General features: G+C 35.1%; 1 protein-coding gene across 7 annotated transcripts in view; it reads right to left on the bottom strand.

Moving 5' to 3' along the window:
- REPS1 (RALBP1 associated Eps domain containing 1) overlaps positions 1–24,482 on the bottom strand; it is a 61,210-nt gene that overhangs the window by 22,441 nt on the left and 14,287 nt on the right. For 5 of the 7 annotated variants that reach the window (XM_050316845.1, XM_050316851.1, XM_050316846.1 and 2 more), the window contains exons 2-9: positions 22,837–22,960; positions 19,351–19,550; positions 12,891–13,044; positions 7,270–7,397; positions 6,621–6,783; positions 6,252–6,315; positions 5,236–5,390; positions 389–510 (exon numbers count right to left, since the gene is read on the bottom strand). In XM_050316845.1, the coding sequence (XP_050172802.1) occupies positions 389–510; positions 5,236–5,390; positions 6,252–6,315; positions 6,621–6,783; positions 7,270–7,397; positions 12,891–13,044; positions 19,351–19,550; positions 22,837–22,960 (1,110 nt within the window). The remainder of the gene's footprint in view (positions 1–388; positions 511–5,235; positions 5,391–6,251; positions 6,316–6,620; positions 6,784–7,269; positions 7,398–12,890; positions 13,045–19,350; positions 19,551–22,836; positions 22,961–24,482) is intronic. The other 2 variants (XM_050316847.1, XM_050316849.1) reach the window with 2 other exon arrangements.

Genomic DNA, 24,482 nt, shown 5'->3' with positions numbered 1-24,482 from the left:
GAAATGAATTCTGTAGTTTTGCAAAAATGTTTGCTATAAAAGTTCTTCAGAGGTAACAAAAACCCAACCAAAAACATGCCCTAAATGAAAAAATCAGAAATTAATTGGACTTTTCCAATAAATGCTATAATTTTGTGATTAATATAAAGCTTGATTACCATTAATGACAACATTTTAAATAATAGCTCATCTCACAATGAGACAGAAAAATCAGAAGGAAAACATTACCTTTTTTACAATTTGTGACATGCAGAACCTTCCTGTGTCTATTGTCCTGCTAACTTTTTCACACTTTGTGATCAACAATCCATTTATGACAAATTATGGATGCAAACACAATTTAGTTATTGACTGACAATGAAATAACTCTAAAAATAAAAGCGCTAACCTCGCTGCTCTGATTCAATTCTGGCCAGGTCTGGTTTAGGGATGGCATTGATGGAGACTTGCTTGGAGGTGCTTCGGCTGGAGAGCTGGAGTAACCTACCTCACCAGTCTGTTCCCCAACTTCTGAAAAGACAGAAATCACTATAAACCAAAATCATAAACTGCATTCAGTTTATTTTTAGAAGAGCTTCTCACATCTCATGGCAAATGCAAAGTACCCTTTTTTTGTTTTCTTTTGCAAGTAAATACTTAACAGCAAACAAAAAAAACCCCACCACTGTTCAATAAGTCAGTTAAGTCAAATACACTGTTTACCAGATCCTACTCTTATTTTAAGGATTTTTCTGAAAATTAGACTTTGCAGATTACTCTGTACCATACTTTCTCCCTGTAGTTTGGTCTTAAACTAGATTTTTTAGATTTTGATTACATATAGAATTAAATGCAGTTTTTCTTACAGTATGAGAGAATAACTTCACACTAATGTTTATTACATCAGATTCTGCACTGAGAAGTTCAACTTACAGAATAAAATACTTCCTTATATGAAAGGTCAAATCAAAACCAGTATATCAATGCAATCAGAAGACAAAAATATGAAAATAGATTAAGAAAACCATTCCTTTAAATTATTCCCCAAAGAATATTAGTTTCAAGCCTCCTTACTAAAACAGTGGCGTTTCCATTCACTACATTTTGCAAATTGAACAAGTCTAGCAGCTGACACATTGCAGATGTCCACTGGTATTCTTTAGTTTTCCCTGAATTTTCAGCAAGTACAGTCCCTTGCAGAAACACTCTTTCAGAACTGTAAAAGTTTTCATGATCCAGCACACTTATTTTTGTTCTGTTCAAACTATAAAAGAATTGGGTAAAGTAAATACATGAACAGCAGATTAAGCACTCTGCCTAACACAGTAAAATCTTGCTTATGTCTCCTATTCTACTATATACCACAATGAAAGTTAAAGCAAGGCATTGAAAGCCTCAAAAAACCTGGAAGTTCCAATTACAACCGTACAATGTAAATAACAGGAACAGCCAAAAGAGTGACTGATAGGTACCTACACATATTAACATGATGTCAGTAGTCCACAGAATTACAAACTCTGAGCAAGACAAAATACTACACAAGGGGAAAGATGGTTAAATTAAATTACCATTTAAAAGGACTGCTTCATGGGTGTGTGATTGAAGATGACTGCCACCAGAGTATGTGAAATGCAAAAACTGATGGAAATTTATAAAATGAACTGGTTTTAGGTTCCTGAAGAGCTGAACTCTGCAGCCTGCTCTTCTGCTATGACAGTTCAATATTCTGCCTGTTGATCTTCATTCAGAAGAAACTAATAACAAATCCAGTGTCAAATTCAACTGGAAACATTTGAATAGTCAATGGTAACCAATTGCATCTTTGAAAACTAACAACCCTTTATTGTCTCCAAAGAGACGCTGGGGACAACAAGAGGCACAGCCAAAACACTGAAGTACAGAAAGAAATTAATTGTGCTATCTTGAGGTCAAGGGCAAGTGAGGTACTAACATGAAAAAAGCTACACACAGAAGAAACCAGTAACTCATCAAAATTTCAAGGGTCATGCAAACTTCCTGTAAATAGCCAGACAGCAGGTTGAGATTTGATGTTTCCAAAACAGTGATCAGCACCTAGCATCTTGCACTACTGTCTTTTAGGGAAAACGGTATCATCAATTATTTCAGGCAGGAACAGCATCTAATATAGCTTATTTCAGACAGAAAGCATCTAGCAATAAAAAGTAGATTACATTAAGGTGTCATGATGTCGCCAAGTAGTCAAGCTGAAGAGCTGCAGTCATTGTCCACAAAATAATACACTCAATTCAAAATATGCCAGTGGCAGTGTTTTGAGAATATGTACTGCATATCAGTTGTTTTGAAGTGCAATAGGAATAAAATTTTTTTTTATAAGTTAAAAACCTCAAAATTCTCATTTCAATGGTGGATAACTAACTTCTAGTGTTAAACACAAAGTCAAAAAGATAAGGCTGAAAACTGTTGTGGATAGACTACACAGCTACCCGTAATTCCAGGAATTTTGTGAACATCTACATGAAACATGCAGAACACGTTCCATGGGAATCTTCAGGCATTAAAGTAATTACATTGTCTAAGACATAAAACATGGCAGATTATTTTTCTTACCAAAAAATGGCATTGTGTCAGCAACCCAAACAAAAACCAAGTCCACAGAAAATCAAAACTTGCTTTTCAAGTTTTGTAAAGGGTTGGTAGCTTTTACTAACCGAGAAAATTGAGCTTGAAGGAATTAAAATTCTGTGGAGATATGCTGCTATACCAGAAAAATGACCGACTATCCAATAGGTCTGTGTCATGTAAGAGAAGTACATATCTCTGGTCATGAAACCAGATGTTAAGACAAGGCTGTATCTTAAACAGGTTCAGAACACAGGGCCTGATGAAACAGAGGTTGCCAGAGCCAGACCAGGAAAGTTCTTCCTTCCCTCTGTCTAAAGATAGACACAGGATGCAGGGAGCTCTTTTTTCACTCTTCCTTCTGCTGACCACTAGCTCAAAAGTCAAAATGGAAAGAGACAGCAAGTTTCAAGTGCAAAGCAGAAGTGTGGAAAGTAAGTGGGAAAGCGTCTAACAAAAGAAAAGAATCAATAACAGTACCTTTAACACTTCTGAAATAAAGTTTGCCATTTCACACATTGGTTTAAAAGATATTCAAGCACTTCATCTTCTAAAACAGTCTGTACATTATCCACACTGAGCCATGTCAGCAGAAGATCATTAACAATTTCTTTCTTCGAGAAAGTTTTAACCCATGAGAAAAGTGCCCTCAAAAAGACACTCCGGTGCCACACTTTACAGTTTCTATTTCTAAGATGACTGCTGGAAGTAAGCTTTATTGAAATAAAACTTCTATGGAAACCAAAACAAAAAAACTACCAAAAGTTAATTGGTTGACCTTTCTAGACTGATTTACAGTCCATAAGAAGAACTCATACAATTTAGCCTGTGCATTAGTCTGCACATAGACCTATCAGTACCTTTTAAAATAGTAAATGTATACTGGAGATTTGAACTGTGTGTAACTACAAGTAAAACTACAGCCACGTCAGTAACTTCTAAAATGTTTTATTCAACACAGAAGTTCTGGTGATAAATCATGTATATGCTACATAAGATAGCATATCTTATGTGCCCAAATAAAAAACAAAATTATTAAAAAAAAATCTAGTTAATTGGATAAAATCCCACAAGTTTGCAAGAACTATCACTTTTCATTGTAGCTATTAATAATGGCAGAATCAAGTATCAATCAGATTTTTTTTTATGCACAGTTTACATAGCAAGGTAACCGTTTATAATTCACTAGAACAGGGTAACTTCCCTTTAATACCAGAGGGAAAAACTTTCAAAAGTAGTTTTTCCTCAGATTTAAAGACCATTTTGTACCTCATGAAAGTAAGTCAGAAGTTTTATATTAGCAAAGTTGCCTGTAAAATAAAGGCAATAAACATACATATGACACTTTTTGTTTGAATGCCTGATGTATAAAGTTTCCAGACAACTTCAGTTGAAATCCATAAAGGCAATAGAAGATCAGGTACAAATATAATTGTTGTGTGGTTTGGTTTTTTTTTCCTGAACAATAACAGTTTATACAAATAAATGTTACTTCATTTCCTACCAAGATTTTTGCTTGGCCATTATCTTAACACAAAAATAGACAGAACAGGGAGGTTTTAGACATTTGCTAGGTATTCACCCAATTAACTGCAGATATTTCTTATGAATGTCTTCATCATAGCAAAATGCTTACTCATACTGAAAACCCTTCAGTCCCAGCTCTTTGAAGAGCCAATTTACTCCCATTAAAAATGGTTTCATTATTAAAGCATACATAATAAGAGCCACAGTATCTAGTTTAAGAACTCACTGTAATTGCGAGATTAATCTTTGACAACCTACACAGTATGAAGAGACTCCCTTTGAAATATTTAGTAAAAAGAAATAAAACTCTAGTAAATTCTAATAATTGTGCACCCACAATACAACCTGACTTTCCAAGCAAAGACTGCTTGTTAAAAAATAATCTAAAGTATTTTTAAAATATTCGGTTTCCTTTATCTATTTTAAAATAGAAAAAGATGGTCACAAACATACTGTTTTTAAACACCACTCTTACATGTAACAGTAGTCTGTTTTGCAGTTATGGGACTGATGTTTTGGCACATATTAACAAGTAGAACTCACACATTCAACAGTTTATCTGGGAGCACTCAAAGGTAAAGGACTGCACACAAATACAAGGTGCCAACACAATGCAGGATAAACAAGCTGTCAAGTCAGAAGTTGAATTAAAAAAATTTTTTAAAAAAATTAAATAAAAAAAAAATACTGTCCTACCTCTAGCATTGAATCTGGGAATATTTTCTAAATACCTCCAATAGTCATGCCATATTTTCACAAACTAAGGTGAAGAAAAAGCATATTCATTTGAAAGTAAATCTGAAAACCTCAGCTGGGAATTTGGAATACAATAGTTGGTCATGAATAAAAATCATAGTGTGACAATTTTGTTTTCCTTAACCTTTAAAGGCCAGTCAGTATTTCTGAATGTAATAGTGAATGTGTACTGTTCCTAAATAACTTCCCTGTACAGAAATACATACATGCTCAAATTAGCTCTGAGCATTTATTAAGCCTTCTAAAAATTCACACTGCCTTACTTCATACTGACTAATGCTTTATGCTCATACAAACAAATACCTGCTGATGCACTGTAACAATTACACTATAATTTTAAAATAATGAATTTTGTGTAGAACTATATCTTACCTGTTGAGTCTTCCAAATCAATCAGCTTGGGCATTAAACTTTCCGGTAACTTTTCCGGCAAATCATACCCATTCTTCCTAGCAACTACCAGGTGAAATGCAGCACAGAATTCATCCAATGTCAGTGCACCATCCTTATCAAAATCTGACAGTTCCCTAAGAAGAAAAACTTGGTATAAATAAAATTTCTTAAGGTTATTTTGTTTCCAAAAAACATATCTCTGCTCTGCTATTTAGAAGATCAAAGAATACAGTTTATAATTCATTTTACCCTATTAAACCTTCATATTAGTGCTACATGTTTTACTCTTCAAAGATGATGAGCTTTTATTAATAACAACGTACAGATCATTTAAAACCACTTTTACCTCTCCAAATTTTAAACTCATTTAAGACACTACTACACAGTATTATTGGCCTCAGATTTTTGGCAAAGTATACTACCCAAATTACAGTGCTGAGGCAATGCAAATTATTTTAAATGGGAAAATACCTGAAATAGAAATCGTTACACTGAAAGGAAGATAACATCTGCCAGTGTAAGCCATTTAATGATAGCATGCAGTGATGCAGTACAAATTCCAGAATACAATGAAATAGAAGGTTTGCACCAAGTCAAAGCCAAATTTTGTCATCACGTTTCACAAAGGCCATTTAAAAATATTTGCATGTTTCATTTAAACCTACTTAGAAATAAATAAATCAACATAGATAAGGAATTATGTAAATTTAAATGAATTTTTAACAACAAAATCTCAAATAAATTACTTCTAACTCCGAAGAGTCTTGAATTTACTCAAAGTGCCTTGTCAACAGTGCCAGCCTACAACCATTAAAGCCCACTAAAGTAATACTGGCATAAATATGAGCAGGACTGAACATACTAGAGTACTAGTGAAATTGTACTTAATAATACTTTACAGTAGGTAGATTATTAGGTAGAGAGAGCTACCAGAGAGCAGTCCTCTTTCTAAATAATTTTTATGAATAATTATTTTAACTAATTATCATACTTACCAAATATGAGAAAGTTCAGGAATAGGTAGTTTTGACTTAGTGAAAAATTCTTTAGCTGCAGATCCTGAAAAATGGCAACAACCATTTTTAATATTCAAGGCAAGTTAAATCATTAGAAGACTTAGGCTTATTGTAAAGATGATCTGTTATTAAGCAAAGGTTTTGGGAAAAATGGCACTAATTACTAGGGTTAACCAAAGGGAAGAGGCAAATTAGTTTCTAGTCCTTCTTGAATTACATTGAACTATACTAGAACATCAGCCAAATGCAGAACTTCCTTCAAAATAGTATGCAAACCTACATACAAAACAAAATCGTTTTAACAGAACAGATGCACCCACAATTATATTTGTTTAAAGAATAACTTACCTGGTATAAATCCATTTAGATCAGGTTGAATGGTTTTAAACTGATTAACATAATACTGCCTTTGTTCATCAGTTATTTTCCAGGGGTCATCATAACTACTTGATTGCCTACGAATTTCATTTGTTGTTGTAGCTGATGCTACAGTTCGTACTGTTGTCTGGTCCTGAAATGAAATATTTTTCCTCAGTATTATCTACCTAAAATGCTTCTACGAATTCTCAACTTCTTGCCTTCAAAAAATAAAGCATAGTTAAATCTCGCAGTAGTTTAAAAACTGCAGGAAACCATTGGCAGATTGCATCTACAGGATAATGACGGGGTATTTTTGCACACTGATACATATGGAATGACTGCAGATATGTAAGCAGAAAAAAAATATGGCACACGTATAAAAAGCTAAATATAAATGTTTCAAAGCTCATAATTGTTGACATTTTTAAAGTTAGTAGCTTTTATTTAACCATTCCAAATGAAGTCAACTCAATGAAACAAGTATCTGTTGGGCAAAGAGCACTGAATAGACTATAGCACAGATACACAGTAAACATCTGCAATGACAATTATGAAGAAAAATAACAAAAAAAAAAAAAAAAAAGGATTGCAACATCAACCTGAATGAAGCAAATCAAATACCAATAAAGTGTCACACCTGGACAGAAGCAGGATGCATGGCTAAAAGAGCACTGGTTGGTGGAGTATCTGCAAAACTGACCCAATTTTCTTGATGGGGTGGTGGTGAATGGCCAGACCATATGGGATCACTAGAAGTAGATGAGCCTGAAAGTAAAAGAAATATTTCCTTTTCAAAAAGACAGTCTCAGAAACCAAGAAAGAACTATGGGTATGGAAATATCTCCTGTCAGGGAGATATACTCTAGAATGATGAAAAAAAAAGAAAAACCAAATTACACCAAGGTGACAAAGTTTGCCTCCTGACAACTCACTCCCGTAGATTTTTGCATTAGGTCAGCTTCAATCTGCACTAAAAAAGACAGAACTAAGGAATGAGTTTATTGCAAAACATGTAAAATGGAAATAGGATTTTGCCCGTTTAATGGGTTTGAATGAGTTAATTAACACTCCACATTTTCATTTAATTGAAATAAGCAACACTTGTATGGACAAATACTATTTAAAAGTGAGATATGATATTAGCGTTCAACTTCATTATCATTAAACTTATTTTTTTAGATTTTAGCTTACCATTCAAGGAACAAAGTCTTGGAAATTCTTTTAAAGAATCAGCCTTTTTGGCACAGTTAATTTTTTTTCTACATCATTTCTAGATTAATTTAACTCAGTTGCTTAAAAACAGGTCAAGAGTAATAAAAGGTATCCATGTAGAATGGTGACATCTGCTATGTATTAAGTATCTGGAACACAACAATTGACATTCAACCAATGCCTTGCTATAATCTACTTCTGAAGTACTGTCAGTGTTCAACGTCTTAATATTAAAATAACAATGAAGTAACTACAGAAAGATTTGGCCATCCACTGCTCTATGTACAAAACTATTAAAAATATCTTAAATTGTAGTTGCAGATTAAAAATTTAAGGAACTCTGATGAGAGAAAAAACCAAACCATTTAGAATAAGTCTAGCAGAATCCCATTTTATTCTTTGATTCATAAAAGAAATTATAAGCTCCTTAAATCTAAACAGTTGTGAAACTGATTAATCTACTGTTCTTGCACAGTTAAATGCTTTCTCTTGAAATATATTAAATGAAATAATCTAATCATTTGTATAATATATCTATGTAATATCTGGCAATATGTAATTACTCTTTCATTCCATAAATAAAATGTAATAAGAAAAATGCTTAGAATCGGTTTATCTATGCCCTTCTCCTACATAAAATAGTCATAATTGTGCAGAGCACATTTAATCTTGCATTACATTGAGTAAAAAGTAACATCTGCATGAGAATTTCATCAAATGATTTTTTCTTTTCAATTTAGCTTTACTATGATAAAAAGGCTCTATTAACTACTCCTTTTGTCCCAGATTTGTCCACCACTTTTGGAAGCTTCTGATGTGGGCTGGAGCTTCTAGTGACTTTATTCAGAAGTGCTGAGAATAAAGGCAATGAGTTTTGACAATGAAGTTCTTCTTCAGTAGTTCACCTAAGTCTCAAACACTAGAAAGGTATCTAGAGAAAAGCTCAGTCTCTTTCTGCCTGGTCTCTCTCAGCACAGCACAAATGGACAGTTAGATGTAGACAAGATCTTTCCTACCTCTCCTGTGGATATGCCACACTCAAATTTTATTTGTGATACAATGGCTTTACCCTTCTCTGCCTCTCAGACACCTGACACTACCCCTAACCTTATACATGTTTACTCCTCCTTCACTTCTCCCAACAACATGTCTTGGTACAGTTCAATTCATATCCCACTTAGCCGAATTTCTCTTCCAAAGCAGTACCCTGACAGCAATGGAGATGCCAGTAGCACCAAACTGTCACACCTTCAAGAGTAGTCTACAAGTACTACAAGGATTGTTTCCTTTCTCCCCTGTTCAAATAACCCCAACAAGAATATTATTGCTTTACTGTTCCTGTTATTCATTCTGCCATGCAACTTTTTAGGACACAGGATGGGGTGGCTGAAGAACACTTTCTTTCTCAAACTACAAAACCAGACTGTTTCAGAGATGGAAGAGAAACTGGAAGAAAACTCAGTCACAGAGAAGACTTGAAACAATCATTGTATTTTTATTTTATGATTTGTAACCCAATGAAGAAACAACCTTCAAAAGTCTCTGTGAATTTTCATCAATAAGAACACCATTAACAACACTTTGAATGAAGAGTAAGCCTAAGACCAATTATCAGATTTGAACTAGCTGGCAAAGTCTAATGGCATATGTTTAGTACAAAGACCTAACAAATTCCCATTGCTGTGCTGTATCTTCCTCTAGCTTGAATATTTTACCAACACATTGATAACTTGTGGAAAATTATCTCATTTCCTAGAATAAAAGTTACCCTCTCACTTTAAGATACAAATACAAGTGTAAGAAATGTTCTTTCTTGATAATACTTACTTTTCAATAACTATACAAATACAGGTTTACCTACAGAGGACCAAATTTTCAGTTAACTTTGTAAACTAGCAAGAGTTCTCCTTACCATCAACCTGTGATGAGACAAATCCAGAAGCTCAGTACAATTTTGACAATAAGATAAACTGCTGTAGAGCTCTCACACCCAGGTAAGAGTAATCCATAGCTTGTAACAAGGCTAATTATCATCAGCTACTGAAGGAGTAAGGAGGAGACAAAGTACTATTCAGTCCCCTGCAAGCCCAGTAAATATCTTACGGCCTTAAAGGTGCAACTGAACTGCTAGCACAGACATGTTCCACTTCTGTCCCTGAAGTGTTCATGAACTGCTACAAAATCTCTCCCAAAGAGAAAAGAAAGAAGTGTGTCTTTGGGCTGCAATTTCTCATACATGTTCAGACACCAACACAGAACTCTGATGTAATGGCAAAAAAAAACCTAACAAGTGTCCTATGACAAAAGAGAAGATTTTTTTTTAGTAGTTTGAAATCATTATTTGGATACTACCAACATAAATGTTCTGCTTTGTTTCCAGTCCAAACAGACTATAAGGTAATAAAAATAATTTCTAGTCCCTATTCTGACATGCCACTCATGTTGAAGTGGGGAAGGGATTCTTTCTCCCAAGTTTGTCAACATCAGCAACCTTCTAGCTGCTGAAGCTGTAGTGCAAAATGAGCTGAAAAGGTAAAAGTATGGAGTATTTTGGGTTTTGCTCTCTTGTAACTATAGGAACAGGAAGCTTTCATTTCATATGCAATTCTGCTTCCTACAAGGGGTTCAGTCATCTACTGTATTATTCTGTGAAGATGGATCCAATCCACATCACAGATGCAAGTCAGAACTGGGACATAACATCATGATTTTTTAACAGCTTTATCTTAGACTGTAAAATCAAAGACACCTGAAAGACTTGAGACACTCAGGTTCTAACAGAGTTGACATTTAAGGACGAGACCTGAACTAACTTTAAAACATTCTACACAGGTGATCAATGTCTTCCACTGAACTTTCAATTCCTGACGTTGAAGTAAAATATGTGCACCTTTTAGGGCTCTCTTTCCAAAAAGCCTTGAAGAAAGATGGCAGCAAGCCTTGGCTTCTATTTCTTAAGTGTAAGCACACTGAGCTAGCTGTGACAGTGCCTCAGAAACCAGTTACATATGAAGCATCACTAACACTATCCTAACTGAATTACTGGACAACACAGTGACAAAAAATTCTAAACGTACATTCTTTTGTTCTTTTGAGATGAGAACAAGTTTTCTTCTTTAAGAAACAGAGAATTACAGCTGTAAGTTATGCTTAGGACTTCTAACGTAATACCAGGTGTAAGATTTTTAAAACAAACAACTGAGTTATTATCTAATCATTATTCTACAGTCCAATTCAATAAGGAAAGCACTGTAACTTTGTTCATAGTAGGAGTATGGTGATGCAATGGAGTCTTAACTCAGTAAAGTCAAAATCTTTCTGTGTAAATACATCGTTCTCCAAACAAAAAAAATAAGTTTTGATTTTCACCCTTCTGGTTTAAAGCTACATGCTGTTTATTGTATGACCCACCAGAAACATTTTCACATTATTTCAGTTGACAACCCCATTATGTGAAATAGTGTTTGAGAATAAAGTGAAATACAAGCAGAGAGACCTGGGCTCTTATTTTTCTTGGATCACAAGTGAAAAGGCATAGTCCTACTGAAATGATATCACACATCTGCAATTCACCTGATTTCTCAAAAGCATCTTGCACTAGAATCAAGATGAGTTTGCAGTGCTGACTGTAAGAAAAGTAACCAACAGCCTATCTGGTTCTATCTCAGTGTCATCAGAACATGATTTTTCTACAAACACTATCTTTAAAATGCCCTCTTCCCTCTAGAGAAGAAAAAAAATTATGAACTGCCTACAACAGCTGAAGTTCAAAAGAAAAATTAATCATCTTCAGTGCAAAAGAATCACCAACAGTAAGTTAGGATGGCAATTTTTGTTAAACTAATATATGAAAATTTGCTTTATCCTTAGCATTGGAAGAACAGATGATCCTTCTTTAACAGTATTTTCAAATTACTTTAAACACACTATGAATGTGTTTCAGTATGCAATGTAAAACTAGGGAACACTGAGCTAGTTCAGAAATATTTTCAGACTACTAGTGAAAGACTTATCTATTAAACATCACCTGGAAAGCACTGCCAAATTGAAATATTAACATGGAATTACAGCTTTAGCTTTAAGAGGTCAGTACTGAACTCTTCAATGCCAGGAACAGTTTGCATACTGTCCTGGAGTCCTTGACTGTAAGTTAGAAAAACTTTGCAAATTAAAATCAGCCACTAGACATATTTGTATTTCAGCTTCCAAGAAACACAAATTAGTTAAACTATGGAAGAAAAGAAGTTGAGAAATTGAGTGCTGAAAAATAACAATGCTCAGATTGAACTCTTAGAAGTCATATACGCAATGCCCACACTAATTTTTTTTTTTTTTTAAATTCTAAATTGACTGGCACTTACTAGCAAACAACATTGGTATAAATCTCTGCATACAACCCATTTCATTTTGAAAAAGTTTTATTTTCTTATCCAACTAATTTTAATAACAGAATCCCTGGTCCTCCATGGATGCTTGCAACTACAGAATGACAGTAAACTGAAAGGCATCAGAATAACTTTGGAATACCATAACTGAACTAAGTCAAGCAATCACAGTTCAGTCTCAAACCACAGACCGACAAAATGCAAGATATCATTTAGCGTTAGAACCTGAATTACAAGTGCTCCACTGTTCCCAAATTTATTAAGTCAACTAATCTACCAGAAACATAATTCAAACAAACTATACATTATCTGCTGCCTTCCCTTGAGTTCCCAGTGTTTTCAAGTATAACGACAGTTCCTGCACAGTTTCAATAGGATTATCAGTACTTGTATCAAAAACCTTCTACTGGAAAACTTAACATATTTTAGTTCCCTCCCTCCAAACCCTTAGCATATCCCATTTGACACTGAGAAATGGATCTGCCATATTCAAGATCCCAGATTCCACAGTGCTGTCATCAGCATGAACACCTGAATCCACAAGAAAGTTTTCAGGATTGGAAAAATATAACGATAAACTGCCCTAAACTCATTTACTATATTTATTGAAGAATTCCACAACTTTGTGTTACAGCTGAAGCATAATATAAGATGTTTATACCTGGTTGTACTTCACTAAATGGAGCCCAAAAAGGCCCAGGTCCAGCAAGAGGTCGTTCATTATTCCCTCCGCTGGGATGGCGGTTGTGCTTCCTCCATGTATGTGGAGAGGTTGGTGGGGATTGCTGTGGTGAAACAACTGGAGATGTGGACTCCTAATAAAACAAAGGAATCTTTTAAGTTTTTTCTAAACCACCAAGTACATAAAAGCCTATCTAAAACCATTATTTCTAGAAACAATCATCACTTCAGTTAAACTCTCATTTCAGAGAGTGAAAATTTTAGTACTTATTAAAACAAGAGAACAGAAGTCAGGTACAGTATGACTGGGAGTGGACATGTTCACTTCAAACAACATCATCTAATATGTTCTTAACTTGGCATTCTTAAGACAACAGCAGTGCCGAGTTAAATCACTTAGCTACAAAGCAAATTAGAGACTCACTTTCACTTGTGATAAAAGTTGCATCTAAAACCAGGTCTCAAAACAAAAAATTACTTACTGTACAACTTATTATCATACCTAATGTTCATCAAGTAATTCACAATCAGTTGCTCTCATTTAAAAAACAAACCAGAATTAAGCATTGGGGGGGGGGGCTGGGGGAGGGAATCACCAGACACGTTTATTTAATATGTAAAAACATTGATGTAATTTTCTCTGCTCTACAAATTACAAAGTAATTTTGCCCTGATGTTAAGAATCACACTTCTCTTTAATTCCATAGTGTACTATATTCTTCCTGAACAGGTAGGAGAACAGAGAATCACATGTGCAGTTTCTACCTGGAATCAGTTCTCATGAGACACTCAGATTACTAGATCATTCCATTTCAAATAAAATACAAAGGAAAAATCGTTTATATTGTACAAAGCAAAGTATTTATGTAGTAGAAAGTAATTTCTTCCCTATACCTAGACCTTTTGGAATTCTTGTTTGCCAGTTCTCCCTGTTTGAGCTAAACTGTGCTAGGACAAACAACAAGAAAGTAAAACTTGAACTCCGAATATCCTTAAAAGTAAAAACGAAGCTAAAATTCTCAATACTGTTTCAGCAGTAGACAAAAAGTTTGCTATTCTGTGTCAACAACTGTTAACATATTACCAAGTCCCAACAGACAGATTGATCCTAGGCTTCCACACCGTTCCCGAGTGAACTGGCTTACTCTTTGGAATATCCTAAGACCATTATGCTTTTTAAATAACATTACATTTGCAAGAGTCTAAAAGTCAGCAACAGGGTTCTATAAACACGCTTTTCTCCAAGCAAGGTACATTCTAAAACCACCCATGTCCTAACAAAAGAGCTTTAGGGCAACAATTAGTTACTTTCTAATGTGTTGATGTAAACTTTTACCTTTTGTTGCCCTCTGATTTTCATATTTCCTGGGAAACATGGCCAGCCTGGTTGATTCTGCAACTGAAGTATTTTCTGGAAGTTATGATCATTGAGTCGGATTTCTTTAAATAAGTTTCTATGCCACAAGATTTTAAACTTTCCATTCAAAGTATTTCAATGATGCCCATATGTACTGGCAAAGACTATTACAAAATGGCTGGGAGCAGCACTAATTCACTTCAACTTTTAATTCAGAAACTAACTCTGATACCACACAGAATTAGGGAACAGATCCATCATGACGACAGATTTACGCTAGAGAGGGTAATTGCATTGCAGAACCCATGTTCTGTTCTTCAGAATGACTACTAGTTGATTACAAACAGCTCAAGGTTCAACAAGAACTCTAAATGCAGCACCACACATCTTTCAAGAGAGAGTGTGTGGTTCAGCCAATTACAAACTTGCTGGTCTGATCCCAGCAGCTTGAAAGGTTTTAGATTAGATTTCTGAGGAAAATAATAATTACAACAGAGACAAATGAAAAAGGATCAATCACAGCGTGAGAAATTTTACTCAAATTGGCTGACATTTTTGTGATTTTCTAGAAAAAGGAATTGTGCTACATTTACCCTGAAGCTCAGCATACCTCAGTGGGGTGTCATACAAGAAAGTTACAACAATGTGGAGATTAATACAAGAATCTAAGGTGTAAAAGAACAGAAGGCTACAGAAGGAAAAATGCTGCATTGTATTAGAATGGGAACTATGAGATTGAAGGGATGTTTCTAATAATGCTCCTGAATGACTGATTCAGGTAACAAACTCATTTGATACTTTAGGTAACTGATTATGCACACTAAATAGCATGCTGATGCATTCTGACAGCAAATGTAAGGTGGTAGATGGATGGATCCCTTCTAGGACATAAGTAACAATAAGCTACCAAATTTTAAAACGTAAAACACAGTTTCTTGCATTATGAAAATTAATACCAAAGGGTATAAGGAGAAGACTGGATGCACAGGTCAACTATCAGACCCCTACAATATGTCAAGTATGACAGATTTGCTTTATTCACAGATGCCAAGGTATATCAGATAAGATATATCAAGAAGAAGTAGGGAAGAACCCTACAAAATACTATTAATAGTGGTGAAATATCATTTGGAACAAGAAATGCAAGTGTAAAATATTTTCAATAAGTACAAATTCAAATTGGATCACAGGCAGAGAAGGATTATGAGGATTACTAGTAACTATGAGATGAAACTGAGACAACAGATTGTTTTGTCTTGTCAAGCAAAACAAAGCTGAAGTGGAATGCAATAGTTTTAAAGTAAATACTGGCAGAGTTCTGCAGCAAGTACTAGCGACAAAGCTGTTAAAAGAACAGGTTGAGCTAAGTTAATTGGGAATTCACACAGTATTCCCATGGATATTCCACTGTATTCCTACTAAGGCTCTGGAATAGTTTTCCCCAACACAGTCAGTGTGAATAAAAGGTTGTGATTTCACGAGAGAACTCTGATTTTTTCAAAAACTCATGACCAAATACAATTTCTCGTAATAATGGAGGGTTCGACTAAATTATATATGAGGTCTTTTCCAGTTCTGTGCTCCTAAACAATTTATTTAATACCAGATAAAATGTATCTGGTATTACCTGTTCAATCTACAAAACAGAACTGAACAGAAATTGACTACTGGAAAAAGCTTAAAAGAAAATAACACTACTTTTCATATAGTTAAAAACGTTGAAATGATCAAATTCTGACTGCTATAGGTGGCAAATTTGAGCTGTCTCCTCCTAAGGCTGCACTAATATGGCAATAAATCAGTATCATCTGGAGTGCCAGTAATATGCTTAATGCACACATAGATAGATGAGTACCTTCAGCTTTACCTTTTATTTTCACCTGGACACAGTAAGGTTCAGCCTATGAGCATTTGCCAGATACATGCTTTTGAGTGTTAGAGCATCAGTATCTATTGAAGCCAGATACTCCCCTTTCCTGGGAAACAGGTGAAAGTATCCTAAAGCAGTACCTGATCAACATCTGGATCATACTTAATGACACTGGAAAAAGTATTTGCTTTTCGGTCTTAACAACAAAACATAAAATATTCCTGATATTGAGAACATTTAGTCACTTGTAAGCTACTTTAAGAAGACAGAAAATTCTTCCTAATCTCAACATTGCTACTTCTTCAAGAAAATTTGCAGTACATAAACATTTTTAGTAGCATAGCTGCTACTATTAAGGTACAGAAATATATATATACACACTGTGGTAACATATCCACATCACCAAAAGTGCTTGTATAGATGTCACATTGTCACCAGAAGTGTTCAAATCTACTTAGCTTCTATTTTTAAGGAAGAAGAAAAAAAAATATATTTTCATCCATTGTTTATCTTCACTAGGATGTGCAGTCAACATGCCATCCAGTGAGTGAAAGCATCTTTCATTATTCAGTTTGACTCCTAGAATCAGTTCTGCAGCTTCCATGACAGCTGGGTGTGACTTCAGTCATCTTCTGATAACACTAACAATATTAAAAAGATATAAACTCCTGGTCAGTGCTATATTTGCACAATACTTAGCCATTATAAACTAAAAACACTACCATAAAAATGGCTAGGGACAGAAAAAGGTATTTGTGATGACCTAATTTATAGCTACTCTTTGGAAACAACCTGACTGCCATTTCCTGATGCCTTGCCTCCAAGTGAAGTTCACTGAGAGGAACTGCCAAAATAATGCATTGTTAAGAAATAGTTTTAGCCAGCACATTTCAGTAGACAATATACTAAGGGAAATTCTTCTGAATAAATTATTTACAGTTATAAAATGATATACTACACATGACAAATCTCACTAATATGGAAAGCTGGACATAAATGAACCCTGTTTTAAAGATGAAGATTAAGATACCTTAAAATTTCATACAAATAATATTTCAGCCACAGTATTTTAAGAAATCAATGTACTTTCAAGTGTCAGGCATATTATCAAAGCCAGTAAACACTTTAAGAAAAAAAAACAAAAACCCAAACTCCCTAAGGAAGTATCTAACAGATACTAACAGATATAGATAAGTTCCAAAAGGGAAATATCCAAGCTTAACTGACATATTCCTCCAGAAAAAAGTTATCCCTAGGAAATGATACATTGTTATTTACTTCTCAGATTTCAGCTCTTTTCATCCTCATTGCTCAAAAAGGTGGCATGAGAATTCAGAATCTGAAACTCTCCTAGATTTTATAAATCTCAGTGGTATCTCCAGGTAAAGACAACTGAATCAGCAATTTCCATAAAAACATGTATAAAGTTGTACCCATCTTTTGGAAAATAACCCAATTAGAGCACTTACATGGTTAAGTGAGAAACCTGGGCTCAAGCCCCTTTCTCAGCTTGTTTCTAACATGGTATCTAAATCAGTAAGTATAATAACTGGGACAATAAGGCTGCTTGAATGGGTTCATTGTACAGTCAGAAATGTAGCATGAGCCACAGAACATGCAGTTTTACAGTAGGGTGCAAAATCAGACAATACTTCCCCGATGTTCTAGACCATAAACACAGCTTAAAACTGCTGGACTCAATGCTGTGTTGTCTGTTACATTTGTTCCAAGTTCTGTTTTCTGGGCCAGATCTCTCAAAGGGCTTATACAGTTTCTTTATTCCTATGATCCCATACAGACTTATGTGAAAGATATACCACATTGCTTCTACCAGCCAAGATAGAGAAATGAAATTTGGATGCTCATACACCTTTGTAAATATGTGGGGTTTTTTAACCTTATCTTGAAGACCTCAAACACCAGATTTTTTTGTTGTTATTTTGAAATTACACCACTACAGACTCCTGTATCAAATTACAGTTGTTCACTAAATAAACTCAACATCATGATGGAAGCTTACAAAACACAGTTTCAACCAAACCAATTTCTGCCCTACCATCAGATCACAGAAATCTGTGATTCCTGATTTCTTCATGAAGTGCTTCGAAGCTCTCTCAAACACACCTCCCAGAACTAGACAACAAAAAGCTATTTTCAGACCTACTGCCAGCTCTCTTTCATTATAGTCATCTTCCCTTTGGGAGAAACAAAGTGGCAGATAAATACTGATTATGGATTTCCTTTAGTAATTTACTTTTTCTTTATACTGGATCAGTCTGGGCTATTTCCATAGAGATGAATAAATGTTTATGAGTGATTCTTTGATTCCCAGAGACGCTAAGGGACATTTGCAAGTTCCTCGATTCTTTACAAAATAAGCCCAGAAAAAAGTATACCATAGGGAAGAAAACAGGTCATTCAACATACAGAGCAAAATTTAGCATTTGTATTCAGTTCTTGCTTGTGGAAAAGACAATCAGAAAGTATCTCCCCATGGAAAAAGAGCATAAAGACTGTAAATCCAAGGAATTATGTATGAGGTGGCACAGAGTTGTAAGCCCTTACAGTTTTCATTTATTCAGATATCCTGCAGCTGAGGACGAAAGAACCAGTGAACAAAAAGAAATCAGTTTTCTTCTTATTAAAACACAATAAAAAGCTATGTGAAAACTTCTGTCTGTTATTTCTGGTTCTCATTGTCTCTACGTAACAAGTAAACAGCTGAACAATAAAATGTAAAGCAGAGAAACGCAACTGTGAAAATTTAAAAAAATTTTCTAAATAAAGTATTTCAGATTTACATGTATTGGAGAATGCTGAAGGATTAGAAATCTGGTCTTCCATGGGACTCAGTATCACTGTTCCAATGACCAGGAAACTGACAGGAACTACTTAATAAATGAGCTACTAGTATCATAATGATTACAACTTGATATTTGCCATCATACCTTAACACACTGATTTTCTTTTCTGTCTACACTCTATGTCCATTACCCCCAATATTTTAAACACAGATTATAAGCCTTCATTAAAAATGTCTCCTACATGCAAGTGTTTCAGAGGCATCTATGGTCTTCATGTATAATATATAACTAATTTGTTTTGAAAAAGAAACTATATTGAAAGCAACAAAGCTTAGAAGCCCTATCAAATTGACACGAACAGAGCAAAGTAGTGATTAAGAGCCCCATTTAATCTTTTAAGATAATTTACCTGTTGATCAGTTGATGTACGCTGCTGAACTGCATCATGGCTCACAGAGCCTTTTTTGACTTGTATCCTGCCAGGTGGAGGAGGAGGAATCACACCTGAATACGAAGCTGGGTTATCAGCATCTGAAGAATACAAGGCTGTGTGTCTTGATTCTTGTTCATTCTTTGATGCAACAAATCTGGGAAGAGGGAGGTCCTTTACTGTTAAAAACAAAATACAGCAGGCCATTTACTATATATGAGTATGATGCTTAAGAATAAAAATGCAGTTCTATTTTAAAGTTAAAAGTTTCACATGTGAACCAATTCCTTACACACAGAGACTGAGCTAGTCAAGCCAACACCTGGCAACTGGAAAAATTCAAATACCTATTGTGCATTATACTTCATGACCCTGCTACCCAAGTTCTGTCTTTGGTATACAAAGATGACTTCACATAGCTCCACAACAGTTCTGACAACTGTGCATTAAATGCAGCAGCAATTAGAAAATCTGGATGTAGCTCATTTTTTCTTAGCTTTCCCAACATCTCATTACTCAAGTGTAATTTTCCAAATTTATCTACTATTTCTAGCACCTACATAACACGTAACTAAACAGTGAATCACAGCCAGTCAAAAAGTGAAAAAGTCATTGTATACAAGTGAAAATTTTTATGTTCTCAAAACATGGAATAATACAGACACTGAATGATCCAGAGGGAAAGTTTACGTAACCAGCTGTTCCAACACAAGACTTTGGTGTGAGTTCTCTAGCACAATTTCACAAAAAAACAGAGGACTCAAAAGAAACACAAAATACTCTATTGTCTTCTTTAAAAACAAGATTACATAAGTATAGGTTTGTTTAGCTGTACTAAGTTCCTACATGCTAATCTGTTCTCTGACTTTTCTTCCTAACAGTAGAAAAACCTCATTTCAACACTACAGCATTTGTTACCCTTCAGAAATCCCTCAATTATAAATGTGATAGCTGTTACGAACGGAACTAACGCTTGCTAACGAATAAATTAAAACGTTCTCAATACTTTTTATGCCCACATCGTTCCTAACATTTTCTTCCACCATAACCAGCATTCCATACTTGGAAAATAAATATTACTTTGAAATACACATTGCTCACTGATGTCTCAATTTTCAGCTTCCTTCGAAGGAAAATTTTCTGGGACAGCAAAGGAACAACAAGCTTTAGAGGCTCGTAGTATAATAAGTATGCCAGTATTCTTATTGTACTGCATATCTAAATAATCAAAAAAGCACACACTTAAGAATTAACTGGACCACACTTATGTTTGACTTAGGATTCAAAATTTGACTGAGTTTCCATTCAGCAACTCAGATAAAGCAAGCTTCCTGTCCACTGAAGAGATACACACCAAAGAGAAAAAGAGATGTGAAGGGGAAAGAAAATTCCAAGATAAAAGAGTGAATAAAATTAAGAAAATCAATAAACATACATCAAATGAAGAACTAAAAGGTAGATATTTACAAATATAAGCTTTAACTAATTTAAAATATTTTACTTTGAAGAGAGGGAGTATACAGTTTAGTTTCTGATGGCTCTAACAGTTCCTCTTCAAGACATCTAGAAATGGACTGTAGGGAAAAGCCAGTTTTCAAGGGAAGGGAACCCAAGTTCAGAATCATTTTATGACTCCTCAGCCTGCTGCATTTTAGCTGTTACAACAACACTTGAATCATTCTAGAAGCAGGAAATTCATAGATAGGACTGGAACCACTGCAACCAAGGCAACAGACCATAGCTAAAAACAGTTAGTGTAAAAATAAATGTTCTGTCTACTGTACTTGGTGTATTTTAGTAGGTTTCAAACCTCTTACACAAAATTGTTCCTAGAAATCCAGAAATCATTACAAGTATTGCTAGTATTGTCATGAATCAAGAAAATGTATGCCATTATAACAATTCCAATGGCTGCTAATTTTACAGCAACATATTTGATATTTTGGAATTAACCCTGTATCTTTATTTCAATTATTTCCTTCATATTTCTTGTGATTTTTTTTTTTTTTAATAGAAAAGCTTCTTCTGGTCAACGTATTTTGCACTAAAACCAAGCTTATAAAAGCCCTGAAAAAAGCTACATACAGATTTGTCTTTGACTTGTTCAACAGGCATTTGATAAGAAACCCCTCAACTGTTTTATCAAGTTCCAGTTCTATCAGATATTAAGAGTCAAAGGTCCTTTTTCGAACTTTCTGATTCTAGGGCATTCTGCTACAACTTGCTAAACCTTTATATTCGGGAACACTCATAAGGAAAACTAGGGAAATGGTTTATAAACATATGGTGACTTATGAGCAGAAAGGAACTTTAATACTACCAAAATGTTGATTAAAACAATACACTTTTTGAAAAAACTACAAAAACTCACGAAAGCAGTATATACAGTCTCTATGAGCCTAGAATAAACACAGTTGTAAACGTATACACAGAGATTTCTTTCTTTTTTATATCTTTGTCAGATACTTCAGTTATACCAGATTGTTTTTAATAGAATCTCCTTAACTACTCTTTTTAATCTACAATCTTTAGACGCAAAAAACTCATCAGATTTCTTTTAACTACTAGCATATAAAAATCATATAATATCATGTATTTTACAGACATAAAACCTACTAGGGAAATCACCTTAACACAAAGCTGTGCTCCAAAGATATTTTAAACTTATGAGTTGTTTACTACACTGCAAGGGTTACAGTGACTTAAAACTCACTACTTCAACTTCCTAAGTATCTTTTCATCTTACAGAGCAACAAGGACATGGATTCACTTACCTCATTCAGAGGGCTACAACAGAGACTCATATCAAAGCTCTTCCTGCTGTTCTGAATCATCTTCCTAGACTAAGTCTTTCTCATGTTCCTATTTCACCACCCACCCACACCAGAGCTGACCTTCGAAAAGTAGGATAACAGGTGATTTGGCTGATAACAGACTTCAAAGATCTTTCACAGGTCAGGTTTTTCACTAGAAAAAAATCTTAAACCAATCTTCATATTTGCACTAAGAAGGGAAAAAAACCTCAAGCCAAGTGCCAAGAAACGTAACTTCAGAAAAGACAACCTTTTGTTCGTCACAATCAAGGTTTCATAAACCCAGCAACTACAGAAGCCTGCAAATGCTGCCTTATTCTCATTCCAGTTTACATTGCCCTTATTAGTACTTTAATTAGAGGATACAGCACACAAGTTCTCATATTAGTCACGTATAGAATTAACTTGTACCTACATAGTAGGTACAAGCTGTTCATCCACTCCATGATGAATGCAATACTTATTCAATGAGTATTTCACCTCACATTTACTGCATGGTAAGAAAACACTCTCTCATAGTCTCTCCCCATTTTTTAAGTTAGCAACATCTATAAAAAGACATACCACTCTAATTTACAGCGTCATTGTATAAGAATCTGTGAGCCAACTACCAATAATTCCACTTAGCAACTCACCCGATCCTGTGATTTACCTGTATTTAAGCTTTCCATTCTTACAGGGAGACCAGATTGGGCCACAGCAACAAGTTTCAAAGCTATGTAAAACTGACTTCTTCCAAAATAGCCAAGTCTTGTTGCACCACAGAGCTCCGTAATCTGAAACGAAACAGAGTTACTGGTAGAAAGAAACTTTAAACACAGTTGCTTTACAGAGGTGATTTCATACATTTCAGAGTAGCATGCCATGGATCCAAATATATTGACTGCACCCCTCTTCACACTGAAGATCTGCAATCTTAGTCAAGGTGCATCCCTGCTTGTGCAGGTCACTAATAAAATACTAAGAAGGACACATCCCAAATCAGACTCTCAGAGTTAAATGATCCAGACTACCTTTTTATCTACTTCGTAGTCTTATCTAGACTGCAATGTTCCAAATGAGACACGAGGATGCTCGTGGAACACCACAGTGGAACACTAGTTGAAGTCAGTACAGGTGGTATCACTGCTTCTCTCTCCTCAACCAGTTGTAGTCTTTCTGTTGCACCAGATAATCTGGTTGACAAGTACCCTTGGTAATCTTACTGTTTTCACCTTCATATGCCTAGAAATGGCTTCCAAGCAGACTGGTTCCACAATTCCTTAGCGACCAAACTGCAGCTGACCAGCCTGGTCCATGAGACTCTGCCTGTGAATACCAATCAGAGAAGGTACAGAGGATCTAAATCCACGGGTATAAATTTCTGTCCTCATGCTTCCCACCAGAGCTCAATCATCTCTTTTTTGCAAACCTGGTCTCGTCTTATCTGCTCATTTCCTGACTACTGGGAGTTAGGCAAGTTCCAAATGAAAAAGTGAACTACATTTTCACACAGCAACAACTGAACGACATGGTCCACAAGCAGCCTTTGTGCTTCAGCACCACTTCAGTAACTCCATACCATGAATCAGATGGGTTTATCAACTAAAGCTGAACTAGATGTGGCTCAACAAAAAGCTGGTTAGTTACCGCCTTGCCACGTACCAGGATTCTAGGACCTCATGAAAATAAGCTGCCATAAAACCTGTCACAGCAAGGTGTGGGATGTTGACAAACACTTAGTTCCAAAGAAGTCCCAAGAGGATAAGCATGTCTAGGGCTGTACATGCAGCTCAAATCCTACTGGATGGAAACAAGCTGCATTAAACACTTGGCTGTGTCTGCGTTACCTTCACACACTGTCCTACAGCTCCTGCATATTTGCATTTTCCCACTGTAGTATTTCTGCAGTATGATGTCTGGTGAGACATCAGGGGATAACAAGATATTTTCTAAAATCCAATAAATGAAAGAAAATAATTGAATATAGTTGAATGCAATACAGTAGTCTCAACAGGTTGGCTGGACTACAAAAAGTGCCACCAGGAAAGAAGTGACAGTGTACATTGACAGATGACAAATCAAATAAAACTTCTGAGGCATCAACATCTAAAATACATTGCCTGTACTCAACCTAATGCCAAAAATAATTAAGTTTAAGTAACCAGCAGAGCTAAGGCAGTGGAAACTCAAGAGACAGCTGGCAATCGAAACCAGTGCAACAGGAAAAGCAACTCATTTTTTTTAAAGCACTGTATGCTGGAAGAATGATGGAGCATCCACAAACTTGACTACAACCAAAGCAGAAAAGGCCTGTGG

Source organism: Myiozetetes cayanensis, unplaced genomic scaffold (assembly GCF_022539395.1).
Source record: "Myiozetetes cayanensis isolate MyiCay16 unplaced genomic scaffold, myiCay2020 scf2-11, whole genome shotgun sequence".
NCBI classification, from domain to species: domain Eukaryota; kingdom Metazoa; phylum Chordata; class Aves; order Passeriformes; family Tyrannidae; genus Myiozetetes; species Myiozetetes cayanensis.
This window is presented reverse-complemented; position numbering and strand designations above follow the sequence as displayed.